The 16,805-nt window shown below is 39.2% G+C and overlaps 1 protein-coding gene across 1 annotated transcript; it reads right to left on the reverse strand.

Moving 5' to 3' along the window:
• Positions 1 to 409: 409 nt before the first annotated feature.
• Positions 410 to 13,198, reverse strand: LOC130216569 (uncharacterized). Its single transcript, XM_056448464.1, has 4 exons — positions 12,958 to 13,198; positions 1,204 to 1,512; positions 675 to 974; positions 410 to 585 (listed from the first exon to the last, which is right to left on the reverse strand). The coding sequence occupies exons 1-4, from the start codon at positions 13,196 to 13,198 to the stop codon at positions 434 to 436; spliced, it is 1,002 nt and encodes a 333-aa protein (XP_056304439.1). The 3' UTR covers positions 410 to 433.
• Positions 13,199 to 16,805: the final 3,607 nt, after the last annotated feature.

A 16,805-nucleotide genomic window follows, 5' to 3' on the forward strand; every position in this document is an offset into this window, starting at 1 on the left:
AAGATGACATCAGATGCACACATTTGCTCTGCTAAACATTTTTATTCCTCCAGAGGGCGCTCAACATAAATAAAACATGAAGAGACTCTTGAACTTAAGAGAGAGAAAACTTTATTAATACAGATGCAAATATATCTGGCAAATATATGATAAATTAAGACCTGTATCTAATTTAGAGAAACAATAAAGCATCCAAACTGGATCTGTACAATAATAAAACTACAAAACACAAACATTAAAGATTTAAAAAAACGATTTTAAAAAGATTTAAAAACTGAGCACTTAAGGCTGTGAACTGAGCTAAATGAAAGCAAAGCTTTGTATTTTAAGTCTGCTGCTGTATTTATAACAAACCCTCACATGAGCTGCATCAGAATCATCAGGTTCATCTAAAATCTTGAAATGACTGAAAGCAGTTCTCTGACATCATCATTCAGGTTTGTGATGCGTCAATATGTGCTTGATCTTGTTCAGCTCTTCTGGATCTGATGTCATAAAGCACAATAACGATAGTAGCCACGCCCACCAGAGCAGAGAGGACCAATCGGATCACAGCTTCAGTAGGACCACAGCAGTGAACAGAGTCTGAGGAACAAACACATCAAACTGAGCTCAGATCAGTCAATAAAGCTTCATATCAGCACTGCCATCCACTAATATCAGCTCTGCTGTACCTGAACATGTGGGACAGAGTTGACTGATGTCCAGACGTTGAGTCTGGTTGCTGATGGTGTTGTTGATCACACAGCTGTAGGTGTTGTTCTTCTGATATTCCACCTCCAGAGGTAGAGAGAGACTGATGCTGAGATCAGACACACTGATGCTGGACAATAAACTGTTTCCTTTGTACCAGGAGAGACTCACAGCGCTCACATTCACCACTGAACACAGCACTGAACAATACTGCACTGATGAAGATGAGGATGAAGAACATTGAGAAGAGTTGAAGATGAGGACAGGAACAGGCAGAGGAGCTGAAAACACCAGAGAATAAAGAGAAATGAGGAGGAATCAAGAGACTGAAGTAGACAAGACCCATCCACAGTAGAGCATTGAACAACATCTAATATAGAGTCTGAACAGCATTTGAGTTTAATCTGGATTAAAGATGAAACAATAAAACAACATTTAAATGATCAGACATTAGTGTAGATCTGTTTGTCAGCTGGAATAAATATAATGTGAAACCAAAATTAAACTCACCAAAGACAATGAGATTGAAACTTTTTTTGCTCACACGATTCCATCGTTTATAAACTCCAGCATGTTCAGTTCTGGTGTCTGTGATGGTCAGAGATCCAGTTTTATTGTCCAGTTTCAGTCTGTCTCTGAATCTCCCATCAAGAACATCATCAAATACAGAGAATCTGTTGGTCTGTTTATTGATTTCAGCTATTAAAGTCTCTTTATCTCCAAACCACCACTCAATCTGATCATCATTCCTCAGTTCAGTAACACCAGAGTTTATAGTGACTGAATCTCCCTCCGTCACTGGAGGCACTGAAGTTTCATCTGCATCAACAAACACACAGAAAACATTTTATCACAAAAAGAGACTACATAATTAACGATTGCTTATTAAAGTAAATAGTTAGTTAGTTAAAAATAATAATACAATAACAGAAAATACACAATCAAAGCAGATTGTCATTAACCCTTTCAAGCGCATGATTACACCGGTGTGATTAGAATCTCATGTCATTTTCTGCTAAATTCAATTAAATATGAATAAATTATAAATGGGGGGAGGGGTCACGGTGGCACAGTGGGTAGCACAATCACCCCACAGCAAGAAGGTCGCTGGTTCGAGCCCTGGCTTTGTCAGTTGGCATTTCTGTGTGGAGTTTGCATGTTCTGTTGGCATGGGTTTCCTCCGGGTGCACCGGTTTCTCCCACAAGTACAAAGACATGCGCTATAGGCAAGTTGGGTAAGCTAAATTGTCCGTAGTGTATGTGTGCGAATTAGATTAGATTAGATTAGATTTAACTTTATTGTCATTACACATGTACAAGTACAAGGCAACGAAATGCAGTTTAGGTCTAACCAGCAGTGCAATAGCAGCAAGTGCAGGATACAGGTATAAGTTATAAAGTGCAGTTATAGAAAAACTATGGTAATATTTACAGATGGATGTACTATGAACATTATATACAGGTTGTATTAGCTATGAACAGATTTACAATAAATGAATATATGTACAGGATGCTATTAATATCAGAAGTGTGCAGATAGATAAACATAATTACAAATGTCCATGTGCAGTGGGTATGTCCAGTTCAAATAAATGAATCTGTGCAATGAATATGTGCAAACTTTAAATGTGCAAATGTTAAATAGTGCAGTGATTGTGAGGAGTATAAGTTAGAGGAGTGTGGGGGGTGTATTGGGGGGGCAAAAGAGTCAGTGAGGGGCAGAGTTCAAAAGGAAGACAGCTCTGGGGAAAAAGCTGTTCCTCAGTCTGCCGGGAGAGCCTGAAGCGCCTGCCGGAAGGCAGGAGAGAAAACAGTCTGTGAGCAGGGTGAGAGGTGTCCTTAAGAATACTGCGTGCTCGGCGCAGACAGTGTTTCTTCTGGATGTCCTCTATGGCTGGCAGTGTAGTCCCTGTGATGCGTTGGGCAGTTTTCACCACCCGCTGCAGTGCCTTACGCTCAGCAGCTGAGCAGCTTCCATACCAGACTGTGACGCAGTTGGTTAGGATGCTTTCTGTTGTGCAGCGGTAGAAGTTCACCAGGACGGCTGATGAAAGCTGGTTCTTCTTAAGTTGCCTCAAGAAGAATAGGCGCTGAGAGTGAGAGTGTATGGGTGTTTCCCAGTGTTGGGTTGGAGGGGCATCCGCTGCGTAAAACATATGCTGGATAAGTTGGCGATTCATTCCGCTGTGGCGACCCATTTAATAAAAGGACTAAGCTAGACGCCAGGTTTCTTGACTAACCGCATCTGTTTAATGTTTATGTTTTTTTTTTTTTCATATTTATTTTGTGTTGTCACTTGTCACTTTATGTACACTGGAAGCTTCTGTAGCCAAAACAAATTCCTTGTGTGTGTGAAGCACACTTGGCAATAAAACTGATTCTGATTCTGATAAAGCTCTACTAGGGCACAACTTCACCTCCAAAAAAAATGTATATATATATATATTTATATATATATATATATATATATATATATATATATATATATATATATATATATATATATATATATATATATATATATAATAAAAAATCTCTATATTTATAAATAATCAGCAATATTGTTATTATACAATTATTATTCTAAATAAATAACAGAAAATCATCCTAAATATAACTGAAAACAAAAAACTAAAGACACTACTGGAGTGATGTTAAGTTAATTTAAGAAATCTTTTACATGAATATGAATTTTATATCTAAAGACAAATCAATAAAATACAAAAGAGGATGTTTTATAGAGTCATCCAACCCAGGCTCATTCTGAAAACGTAGTCCCGTGGACGTTTCTGGAGACTGCGAAATACGTAGCCGGGGGTACGTCCGGCTGCATTTCATTTTTTTAAGCGAATGCTGCGGGGCGGTGTGACGCCATTCCTTTCGGCGCTTGTCGGCCGGCCGCTCGCCTCCATGTGGAGGGCTTTCCCGGTTAGCTCTTCGTGTACTTTGGCGGACTTGAGGCGCAGAAAGGGGCTGACCACGACGACGACGATCGGGTTCGAGTCCGGGGAAGAGCGGTTCCAGAAATCAGGTAAGAAAACAAAATCCATAAAATAAAGTGAACAAGTTCATCACAGGGTGAGAATGTGGTCAAAATCTGAAAACGTGGTAAAAGTCAGACGAGGGCTTTTCTTTTTCTGGACGGCTTTTGTGAATCGTCGTTGGTTGGGTTTAGAGACGGAGGAGGGTGGGTCAGCCTATTGGCCGGTCACACGGTCAATCATCCTGTCATCCAGGCAGACAGAAGGTCGTTCGACAGCGGCCTCTACCGGGTTTACGCGAGGACGGCGCGGAAGAAAGCGCTCACAGCGGCCTCTCGCGGATTCGCGAAAACAAAAACTGCAAAAATATGTACCCCCGGTTGTGTGTTGTCTTAGACCCGACTCATGGCCAAGAATTACGTTTATTAAGTCTAACATCCCTGACTTCATCCCTCCTTTCTGCTTCATACCAAAAAAAATCTGTTAGGAGCCATGCTTAGTCTAAATATTTGAACTTTGTTCTGTCGACTTGCAAAACTCACTGCGTGCTGACACCTCCGCATAAAGGATTATGCCAATTTCACAACGCATGAGCGGCAAGGCTATTTTTTCAGCGTGCATGTTCACAACTGCACCGGGAGCAACGCAGAGCAGCGCGTCAGCGTCAAACAGAAGCGGTGCGTGTGGCGCGCGGGTATGTTTTTTCCAACACAATCTCACGGCAATTCGTAACTTTTTGATTTAGAGGCTAATTCGTACTATCTAATTCGTACAATATAGTATGATTTGCTCATCCTCCAATGACGGTTGGGTTTAGGGGTGGGGTTAGGTGCCACGCCTCCTTTTTAAAATCCGAATTTGTACGAATCAGCCACTAAACTGTCAAAACGTAAAATACTTACATTTTCTTGTGAGATCAGGCTGTTTTTTTCTGTGCACATGCTGAGTTTGCTTTTGATTTTGAACTACATTGCTTTCACCAGCGTTGGTTCGGTTGCACATAGAGAATAACGTCTTTATTCTGGGATTATCACTCTTAATAAATACACTTGCATATAAAGTTAATTGTTTCTCAAAGAATTTACTTGGGCACTGGCAATTTGTACTGGGGCACGTGCCCCTGTAAATGCGGTCTAGCAACGCCCTTGGACTAAGCCGAAAAGAAAATGAGTGATTATTATAAATGTCATAAATCACTATTTATCATTGTTTTCAAACATATTACATATATTTTAAGTATCAAAAATTCTAATACAAAAAAGTACTGAAATACATAATATTTATGGTTTGTAAAATGCATGCTGATGACGTCTATGGAGACAGTATAATAATCATTTAAAAATAAAACTAGTGCACATACTGTAAGATACACACTGCTTATGTTACTAGAACATTTACTCTGTTGCTCTCCCAGTTGCTTTACTCACTTTTTTTATGTATTTTGGGATAAAATGATGAATGTTGTACATCCATCTCTCAGATGGGCACCACCATCTCTCAGGACCTGCAGTGGGACACTCACATTGACTCCATTGTCAAAAAAGCTCAACAGAGGCTGTACTTTCTTCGTCAGCTGAGGAAGTTCAACCTCCCAAAGGAGCTGCTGAAACAGTTCTACACCTCCATCATTGAATCAGTCATCTGCACATCAATAACTGTCTGGTTTAGCTCAGCTACTAAATACGATCTCCAAAGACTACGTCGAATAGTTCGGACTGCTGAGCGAATCACTGGCACAACCCTTTCTACTCCCCAAGAACTGTACTTATCCAGAGCGAGCAGAAGGGCTGCCAAAATCACTCTGGACCCCTCACACCCAGCCTCTTTGAACTTTTACCTTCTGGTCGACGCTACAGAGCACTGTGCACCAGAACAGCCCGACACAGAAAACAGTTTCTTCCCTCAGGCAATCCATCTCATGAACACTTGATGATAATAATTGCGGAACCAACATCACTACTGCTATACACTTTTATACACATATACACTTATTTAACCACACACTTTACATGCCAATTTGCACATAACAGCTGCACATATAACATTGTATTTAGTAATATAGCTGTACATACGCTTGTCAATTTGTATATTTGCACTCACTACTTCTATTTTATTTTATTTATTTATTTTTTTTTATTTAAATATATTTATTATCTGTTTTTTGTCCTGTCTCTGTAATCCTGTTGCACTGTAGAAGCTCTGTTACGAAAACAAATTCCCCGTATGTGTGAACATACCTGGCAATTAAGCTCTTTCTGATTCTGATCTCTAATCTCTCCTGCAAGCTGCAGAATAGTTTAACATGGCGACGCTCGACACCCGTCGTAGATCAAAAAACATGATAATTCATTATTAAGCAGTTGAAATATATATGTTCTTACACATATGAATTGGAATATCGGATACTTCACAAAGTAATTAAAATGTCAGTCAATATTCGCAGAAAAGAGAAAAAAGAAACAAAACACGACAGGGATAAACATATCACCGTAGTAACGTGATAAACTTGACGCTTCGCCATGGAAACTTTAAAGCGACGTGTTGTAAACAATTAACGGTCACATTTTAAAAATGAAATGGACGTGCTGAGCAGGAGTATTTAAAACTTAGGTGTGAAATGAATAATATAGTTTCAGTTTTGAGATTAAACAAGAGGTGAAACCAATATTTAACTCACCAGAAACACTGAGAGAAAAATCAATCCTTGTCTGCTGGATCCGTACTTCATAAAGTCCAGCATGTTCAGTTCTGGTGTCTGTGATGGTCAGAGATCCAGTTTTATTGTCCACTTTCAGTCTGCCTCTGAATCTCCCATCAAGAACATCTTCAAATACAGTGATGCTGTTGGTTCGTTTATTGATTTCAGCTATTAAATAATGTATCTGTTTACTTTCAAACTTCCAGTGAATCAAATCATTATCCAGAATGTCAACAAAAGAAGGGTTCAGAGTAACAGGCTTTCCTTTCCGTGCAAACAATGTCACTTCTTTTCTAAAGTTACTGGTACCTGAAGAAAAATAAACAGATTTAACAGCTCATTAATTACCTCAGTTTTTTATATATACTGTTCTCTGTGGTCCACTTATGATGTTATCAATGTGATCAACAAATATAACTCAGAAGTAATTGACTTTGTGTTTTTGACCCTCATCATCAGAATGCTCTGTTTGAATGGTTGGGGCCAATCGTAGACTCAGAGGTAAACACTTTCCTGCTTGCCTGACAGTTTTGCACAGGGCCGGAGTGGGACTTCTTTTCAGCCATGGAGTTTCAAGCCTTAGACCGGCCCACCTCAGTTCACGACTGACTATATTAAAATAATGTCAATTCCAATACAGTTTGTAATGACACTATCACGTCCTTTTCAAGGACACAGCTGCTTTAGAATTTCAAATGTTTTTCATGAATTTGAGAACATTAAAGGGTGGCTAAATCTCCAACAGTATTCTTTAAAACATCACTATGTCCTTTCCTGCAATATCTGAACATATATTCTGTGGAAACTTCTTTATAGATGTCCAGTCCTTTGTAACGGTGGTCACACAAAAAATAAAAATAAAATATGTACACCTACATAAGTAACCCAAACAGTATTATATGTCTAAACACTAAAAATGAAAAAATAAATAAATAAATTTACTCAGGTGAGTTTCGAACTCTGGTCGGCAGCATCGTATCCCAACATGCTGACCACTGAACCATAATGGCACTGTTATGCTGGTGCGTTTGGAATAAAAACCACAGTGTTACTTTCTATTGATGGCTTAATCTTTTTCTCCCCTTTTTAGATTTCTGCCCAAGTTATGTCAGATTTATTAATGTAGTGAATCATCTGATTTTCATTAAGCAGGTGTAATATTCATTAATGTTAATTATTTAAATTCTTATATTCACTAATTGGCCGCTGTTTGGGGTCGAATGACAGTTACATCATCATTAACCTGCAGGCTTCATTTTGCTCATGGGGCTGCGAGAAAATAAATAAAAAGAGCGGAGCTGCGGTAAAACAATGAATAAAAAGAGTGAGGCTATGGTCAAATAAATAAATGAAAAAAGTGCGAACGCTGAGAAAGCAATCAGCTAGGGACACCGGCCCTCGCAGCCAAAAAAATAGACCGGGTACCAGGAATTCTTCCAGTCCTCCCAATTAGCCAATTCGGGCCTGGTTTTGCATATTAAAAGGGATTACAGGCAGCTGAAAGAGCGTGAAATGGGCATTCTCTGGAGGTGGAGCTTATTTATTACGTCATAGAGTAGAACATTCCAGATCCTGTTAATTTGGAAACTAAACTGACAGAATTTAGGAGAACAAATTGTTAAGTTCTGAAACTTACAGGATGTTTTTTTTATAATATTATGACCTCTTATGCTCTTGTCATACCAAATGCAAATGTAAGCATTAGTGCGAGTAGATAACATACATCAACACAAATATGTGAAGAGATTGGGCATTTGCACTCCTCCACAAATGATGTGGAATGCCAATGCATTTTACGTCACCTCAATTGAAAAATTTACCTTGAACAGAAAATTCACAATAGGTAAAAAAATACCCCACAAGTGATCCAGAGCAGGGGTGTCAAACTCATTTTAACTCAGGGGCCACATGACGGAAATCTATTCACAAGTGGTGCCGGACTGGTAAAATCATGGTATTTACAACTTAAAAACAACAACTTCAGATTGTTTTTTGTTGTCGTTGTTGTTTTAAAGGGCACCTATGGTGAAAAATCTACTTTTCAAGCTGTTTGGACAGAAATGTGTGTAAGTATAGTGTATAAACTGTCATATTGGGGTGAAATAAACACACCCAGTGCTTTTTTTTTTTTCAAATTTAACAACATAAAAACGGTGGACCAATTGGAGCTGTTTTCAGATCGACCGCAACTTTACGTAGGAGAGCGGTCCCCCCGCCCACCAATATTGATTGACAGTTGCGCGCATTAACATGTCCGGTAGTCACGTGAATAATTATATCATCAAGACAGGACGAGCGCAAAGCAGCCGGGAATAAAAGATCTGTTCAGTTCGCTAGGATCATCAATCTTCATCAAATGTGATCAAGAGTGAGTTTCACATGTTTTTAAAATGTTTTAAAACAGTGCATGTGTGTCATGAATTACAGCGATTCACTTAATCAGCACAGCCGCGTGTCAGAACAATTATAAAGGAAGACGCTTCAATCGCGATTTGTGGACGTTAAATCAGGTTTATTTTGTACATTAATGTAAGAGATATCCATACAGCAGTGGAGATTACCAGTATCATGACACATATGCGTGCAAAACGAGTGCAAAGCTTAACGCGCTGTCTCTCTCTCTTTCTCTCTCTCTGTGTGTCTTCGTGTCTGAGCTGTGTGTGTGTGTGTGTGTGTGTGTGTGTGTGTGTCTGCGTGTCTGAGCTTAGTGTGTGTGTGTGTGTGTGTGTGTGTCTGCGTGTCTGAGCTATGTGTGTGTGTGTATGTCTGCGCTACGTTTGTGTGTGTGTGTGTGTGTGTGTGTGTGTGTGTGTATGTGTGTGCGCTATGTGTTTGTGTCCTCGCTGTGTGTGTGCGTGAACTTTGCAATGACATTGTGTGTGACTCATTGTTGCAACTCCACAAAAAAATGCATCAAATACTGATTGTTAAAGCTCTTACTGTAGTATTTCTCACACACGTTATGTGAGATCTGCTTCCTGAGGCAGCCGAGGGCGGCGATTGCTGACAGGCATGTAGGAACGGTGGGCGGGGAGGACTAGGACTTAAAGGGCCAGTACAAAAAAAACAGCAAAACCTTTTTTCCAGCTATAATATAGACACTTCAAACAGCTATAATAAATAATCTGATGGGTGTTTTGAGCTGAAACTTTACAGACACATTCTGGGGACACAAAACACTTTCATTAAATATGTAAAAAGGGGTAACCTATGTGCCCTTTAATACGATCAACATAAAAACATTGAAATTCAAACTGGATCCTGAGGACAACATGCACTCACGGCAAGTCTCAACTTTTTGATTTAGTGGCTAATTCGTATGAATACGATCTCACTCGTACAATTTAGTACGTTTTGCGTATCTACCAATGACGTTTGGGTTTAGAAGTGTTGTTGGGTGCCACGCCTCCTTTTTTTATATCGTACATTTTCGTACGACTGAACTTATATGAATAAGCCACTAAACTGACTTAACGTGAAATAGCTACGCTTCCTTGAGAACACCTCAGTGTGGTATGGCAGGGCATAGATGTGGTCTTTCTCTTCGAGAACGCCGTCACACTGACGCTGATTCAGGCATCTGGATTGGATGAAATAAACAGTTTGCAACAGTTTGCACCATCCAATGGACAATATTGTAACGTCAGTTTCTTTTATTGAAAAATTGCATCTAGTTTTATACTTTACAGTATCATTTCCCAGGCTGGATTAAACCCATTTGCAGGCCGTATGATTGACACCCCTGATCTAGAGCAAAGACTATAGAATACACAAGACGTGCCACTTGTGTAGTTTTGAATGGGGAAAAGTGTAATGGTCAATATGGCGAATGAAGCCCCGCCTACTAATACAGGAGCGAATCATCGATCACTATTGACTGAAGAAGCTAGTACCAGACGTCTGCTTTTACGACAGTTTGGTAGTCAACAAACACACTGGAATCTCAGCGAGTACTTGCTTCACAGACAGAAGAAATATATCCAGATAAAGCTTGAAATCTGTCCTTTTAAATGAACCAAGTGCACTCGTGGTTCTGTAATCTGTATGAAACGAAAGCGAGGTACAGTCCATCCTGTCAAATACACATCACATGACAGCACTCACTCAAACACCAGCAGACTTGTAAACAAGACTTGCTGTAATTTCTGGAGGAGATTTACCATCAAGACAAAGACAAAGACTATCTGACAATCACTATCCAGAGGATGATAATGTGTAGAACGCCCATAAATGTGGTCGGTGCTGTGATCTCATTCCTTTTGAGTGTGCATGCGCATTAGCTCAGGCAACCTGAAAACATGCCGATTTTGTTTGATTCTGAGGTTTAGAAACGAAACTTATAAGACAGTTGTTGTTTAACTTTGTGGTTGCAAATCTGTAACGTAATCATAAGCTTGGCAAACAGTTTTGGAGAATTTGATGTTTCCCCATTCAGACAGAATGCCCGAGCATACTGCCCGAGAGGCGTTATAAAGATGGCCGCCAAGTGAAGATGACTTACCTTAAAGGGGGTTTGTCTAGAGTGAGTGGCACAATGCTATACTGGTGTGAACCCAGTTTTATATGACAAAAAATAGAAAGATTTTTTCCCCATTACATGACTCCCTTAAAAAAATAAATGTGACCCAGGACCATAAAACCACAAATCTTATGTTGCATGGGTATAATTGAGGGAAAAGCCAAAAATACATGTATAAATGTAAGATTTTAAGCTAAAAATCATTTGAATGCAAGTAAAGATCTTGAGCAAATGTCAACCTTACCATGAAAAAAATTAAGTTTTCACCAAAATACCGAAACTGTTTCTACGCTTTGTGTAAGCAAGTATTTTACAGTACTTTAGAAATACTCAAAAATGTCTGTCAGTGTTTTCAAAGTATTATATTTGATTTACCAAAGTCACACAAGTGGCAATTTCACATCTGTCACATCCATAACAGAGAGATGTGTCATCCATAACGAAGCTTTTTCCTCATAAATGCAAAAATGTAAAATCAAATAAAATAAATCATGTTTGTTCTACAGAGAGCCAACTCTTATCCTTTTGATTAGCATAGTTTTTTGGGGGGTTGTGCAGTTCTAAACTCGCATACTAAACTGATTTAAACTCGCATTCAGAACGCAGCAGCACGAGTGGTCTTTGATGAACCCAAAAGAGCACATGTCACTCCGCTACTCACCCGTTGGCACTGGCTGCCAGTTGCTGCTCGCATCAAATTCAAATCTCTGATGTTTGCTTACAAAGCGACCTCTGGCTTTGCTCCTTATCTGCTCTCACTTCTGCAGATTTATGTGCCCTCCAGAAACTTGCGTTCTGTGAATGAACGTCGCCTCGTTGTTCCATCCCTAAGAGGGAAGAAATCACTTTCCCGAACTCTCACATTCAATCTGCCCAGTTGGTGGAATAAACTCCCTAACTACATCAGAACAGCAGAGTCACTTGCTGTCTTCAAGAAACGACTAAAAACTGAACTGTTTAGTCTCCACTTTCCTTCCTAATCTGCAACTGCCTCTCTGGCTATACCACTAACTGTGCTCTCTCTCTCTCAAAAAAAAATAAAAAATTTTTTTTACTAATGCTTAGCTTCTTAGACTTTACACACCTGAAACTTGTCTATAGCACTTGTTCACTGCTGCTCTTATAGTTGTGTAAATTGCTTCCTTGTCCTCATTTGTAAGTCGCTTTGGATAAAAGCATCTGCTAAATGACTAAATGTAAATGTAAATGTATACTTTTTTGTTCACATCCATAACGCATCTTTATTTTCCTAATTTAAAGTACAAAACATTTTTACAGACTGATATTTTTCTGCTCCTATAACTCTGTGGTTAGCTTCTCTGTAAAATATAAACAGATGATTCAATATAATGTTAACACATACTTTCTATGTGAGTTTATGTTTTGAGTTTTTACTGCAAATGTCACATCCATAATGCTGGAATTGCTCTCTTGTTCCATGAAGGAATGTCGTAAAATCTTTTCTTTAAGTATATCAAAGCTTAATTTCTGATTAGTAATGCGCATAGCCAAAAACTTAATCTGGACAACTTTAAAGAAGATTTTCTCAAGACTTGAAGATTTCAGAGTTTTCCACAGAATCTCTGGCTAAAATTGTCCATCCTAACAAACTGAACATAAACTGGAAGATTATTTATTCAGCATATCTCCCAAAACGAAACCGTATGACCAGCCTGATCTCACGAGAAAACGTAAGTATTTTACGTTTTGACAGTTTAGTGGCTAATTCGTACGAATTCGTACGAATTCAGTCGTACGAAACGGTACGAATTTAAAAAGAAGGGGGCGTGGCACCTAACCCCGCCCCTAAACCCAACCGTCATTGGAGGATGAGCAAAACGTACTAAATTGTACGAATTAGATCGTACGAATTCATACGAATTAGCCACTAAAAAAAAGTTACGAATTGCCGTGAGATTGTGTTGGTATGACTGGTTTTGTGGTCCAGGGTCACATATTTGAAATGAATATCATCATAAAACACATGTAACAGAAGAAATATGTCTGAATAATACATTTGTGGAGATTAATATTATTTTAAATTAACTGAGGAACACAAAACTCACCTCGAACAGTGAGACTGAAAGCCTTGCTCACATTGTTGATGTGCAGTTGATAAAGTCCATTATGATACATTTTGGTGTCTGTGATGGTCAGAGATCCAGTTTTATTGTCCAGTTTCAATCTGTTTCTGAATCTCCCACCAAGAACATCATCAAATACAGAGAATCTGCCAGCAGTCACATTGATTTCTGCTATTAAAGCCTTTTCACTCTCAAATCTCCACTGAATCTGATCATCATCCATCATTTCAATAAGACCAGAGCTCAGAGTGATAAAATTAGTCTCCCGGACTAACACCGATTTCACATCTTCATCACCAAACACACCTGAAAACCAGATTAAATCACCCGATTCTGAATATTGAAGTATTTACTAAAATAATCAACAATAACATGCCAGAACAGAAGCAGCTAAAGCCATAAAGACTATTAATACTCACCAACCACACACCACAAACAGAACAAGACTAATTTCAGAAACATTTTCTCAATCGATCACAGAAAACTTTGCAAGAGCAACGAAAACGTCTGAAAACATTCACTGAACTGCGATATTTATCTGCTTGTGACCAAACTCAGTTTCCGTTCACACGTCCATCTCTTTTAACATCATGAAAATCTACAAGCTTTTGCTGATCTTGCATATTCAGATTCATTCTGGCCCTGCATGTGAACCTCCAGCAGAAGAGTGTCTGAATTACGCAATACACAATCAAATGTGTTAGCACATTAGCGCTGTTAGTGTATTGGCAATTAGCATATACAGTTTACGAATGGTTTGTTATATGCTAGCACTATAACTCCTATCAGTATTTTGTAAGATTATGGTTATTTGACCTTCGCCCATCAAGGGTTGCCATGTCATGATCTCCAGAAGAAATTTCTGTATATTTTACAGTTAAACGCATGAATCTGCCTTGAAAACAGGTAGGCTGTGGTGTTGACGCAATGCTCAATTGGTACTGGGCTCAAAGTGTGCCAAGAAAATATCGCCCACACCATTATACCACCAGCCTGAACCACTGATCAATACCGGGACTGTGCAGAAACCTTTCGAAGGGCATGTGAGGAATGGGGCGTGTGGACGATTGCGAAGTGAAGACTGGAGGTGAGGGCGTGGCTATCGTGAAGTAAACATGGTACCTGAAAAGACACCACAAACAGAATCAAAATCTGCGGGACATCTTCAACGATAGTTTCAGTCCACAGATATGTGAGGAAATGTTCAGTGATAAAATGACAGACACTTTACAGTGCTGGTCTGTAAAGTGATCTGAAACTCTACAGACAGCAAAAATAACACCTACTCATTCAGTGTTAATCGGGCGAGACAGCGACTCAGTGGTTAGCACGATCACCTCACAGCTAAAAGGTCGCTGGTTCGAGTTGGCATTTCTGTGTGAAGTTTGCACGTTCTCACCGTGTCTCCTCCGGGTGCTCCGGTTTCACCCACAGTCCAAACACATGCTCTATAGGTAAATTGAAGAAACTAAATCAGCCATAGTGTACGAGTGTGAATGTGTATGGATATTTCCCAGTACTGGGTTGCAGCTGGAAGGGCATCTGCTGTGTGAAACATATGCTGGATAAGTTGGCGGTTCATTCCGCTGTGGCGAGCCCTGAATTTTATAAAGGCACTAAGCCGAAGGAAAATGAATGAATGAATGAATCCGTGTGACTGCATAAACCTTTTGTTGCCAATTAAGCATAACTTAACACTCTGAGCTCCTCAACGTCCTTTAGAACAGCAAGTGCCCTAAGCAGCGGTTTCTCAACCACCTTCCTGGAGGACCACCAGCTTTGCACAATTTCCATGTCTCCTTATCCAAACACACCTGATTCAGATTATGAGCACATTAGCACAGACTGAAAGACCTGTAATGGATGTGACAGATAAAGGAGACATCCAAAGCGTGCAGTGTTGGTGCTCCTCCAGGAACGTGGTTGAGAAACACTGCCCTAAAGCATTGTGTTGTCTTAGAATTCGGTATATTAATTTGTCCTATGAGGTAAAATGACCCATTTTAACCAAACCTCTAAAGTAACGTTCAAGTCAATTCTTAAATCTATTTTTTGCACAAAGAAGCAACCTCATCAGATATTTATGCACCAAAACATCTAGGCATAAAAACAGCAAGATAGCACTTCAGGAACTACCCGTTTTATTATCTAGTCATAAACCTTACAGGACCCTTACTGTTTATGGTTTCTGTAACCAATAGACTGATTTCACGCGGCGGCCATTTTTAAAAGCATAATCAAGGCTGCAGTGGGAAGAAACCCGGAAGTAAAAGTCACACTGGAACGTTGTGTACTTGGCTGCATATCTTATTAGCGAAGAGAAAGTGACACAAATTTATACTTTCACCGCTTTCCAAGTGACCCGAAAGTCTGTTCTGAATGGAAAGTGAAAATAAAAAGGGATATCAGACCTCATTTTTAGCTACGTTAAGGAAAATGGCACTAGATAGCTAATGTTTTCTTTCCCAAACACACATTTTAGATGCCATTCATCAAGTTCAAGTTAACAAACTGATTCTTTTACTCTCACGATACTGAATTTCGGTACTTAAATTGAATTTTTTTTTTTTTTAAAAACGTTAATTTCCTGCTAACCTGTATTCACCAGTGCTCAACAGAAATGACTGTGATTGGTTGTAAAGGTCATCAGTTCACCGCACTTCACCACTGTTTACCGAGTGCAAACACAAACGAGCAATCGACTGATCTTCACGGCTTTAAAACGCTCAAGTGTTCGTGTATCTGTGTTAGCACTTTTTGAAGAGCGGTGAACTGATGACCTTCACGGCCAATCACAGTCATTTCTGTTGAGCACTGTTGAACACTATGGCAAATCAGCGGTGTTTATGAACGTGCTTAGCGGCACTTAAATGTTAGCGGGAAATTGACGTTTTTAAAATTTCAGTACCGGGACACTAATACAGACAACACAAGGGTGTGCTACAGAGGACTTTTATCACTCACCGGGTTACATAGACTGAAGCAGTTAACGGTCACGGTGTTTACCTAGTGCCATGAGCTGAAGCTTAGGAAGACACTTAAGCGTATTACTCTGAAAGAGATTGTGATGTTGTTTGATGCCTAATATGCTTTTAATTGTTTAAATTAAACTGAACTGAATGATATTAAAATGATGTACAACCATCTCTGCGTTTTCAAATCGCTGCAACAGTTGGAGGTTTGTAGTCCACAGCATGTTGCTGCAATGTTTACAATGCTGATCCTACTGTATACTTCCAGGTTTCTTCCCACCGCAGCCTAGATTTCATGTTTTAAAATGGCGGCCGCACGAAATACATGTTTAAAGCCACTTTTCTGGTAAACGCTTTTATATGAATATATTTTTTGCCAAACAAGCAGATCAATATATCAGTTCAGACTTGAGAACTTTTAGGAATTTTAAGTGTCAGTCAATATCACCTAAATGCTACTATTAGCCTAAATGTATAAAGGTTGTATAAACTAAAGTATTCATTGATTCATTGGTATTCCATTGTCTAAAAATGTATCAAGAATGTCTGAAAACATCTGACATTTAAGAAGGTCGTCATTTACAGGTTTCTTTTCTACATGAAACATCAAAAGGTGTCACCATTTCTGACAGTTTTAGACAACACAAAATCAATATTTCAACTTAATGGTTAAGAAATAAATCAGAAGGCTGGTGATGTTATATTTAACTCCATTTACATCGCAATATAACTATATATTGGTACATTCATGTAGAGCAGAGATGCCCAAACTAGGGTCCGTGGGCTAAAGTTGGCCTATAGTAACCTTTGATCCCATCTGAGAAGAGAGGGAGAATTTTTATGTTTTATGTCCTAATG

The sequence above is a fragment of the Danio aesculapii genome, chromosome 22 (genome assembly GCF_903798145.1).
Source record: "Danio aesculapii chromosome 22, fDanAes4.1, whole genome shotgun sequence".
Taxonomy (NCBI): domain Eukaryota; kingdom Metazoa; phylum Chordata; class Actinopteri; order Cypriniformes; family Danionidae; genus Danio; species Danio aesculapii.

Bases quoted from the DNA above. Each gene is read 5' to 3' on its own strand.
- LOC130216569 (XM_056448464.1), bottom strand. From the start codon at position 13,198: ATGGATGATGATCAGATTCAGTGGAGATTTGAGAGTGAAAAGGCTTTA. The intron at 1,513-12,957 runs GTGAGTTTTGTG...TTGTTGATGCAG, and splicing joins TTTCAGTCTCACTGTTCGAG to ATGAAACTTCAGTGCCTCCA. The intron at 975-1,203 runs GTGAGTTTAATT...TGGTGTTTTCAG, and splicing joins TTTCAATCTCATTGTCTTTG to CTCCTCTGCCTGTTCCTGTC.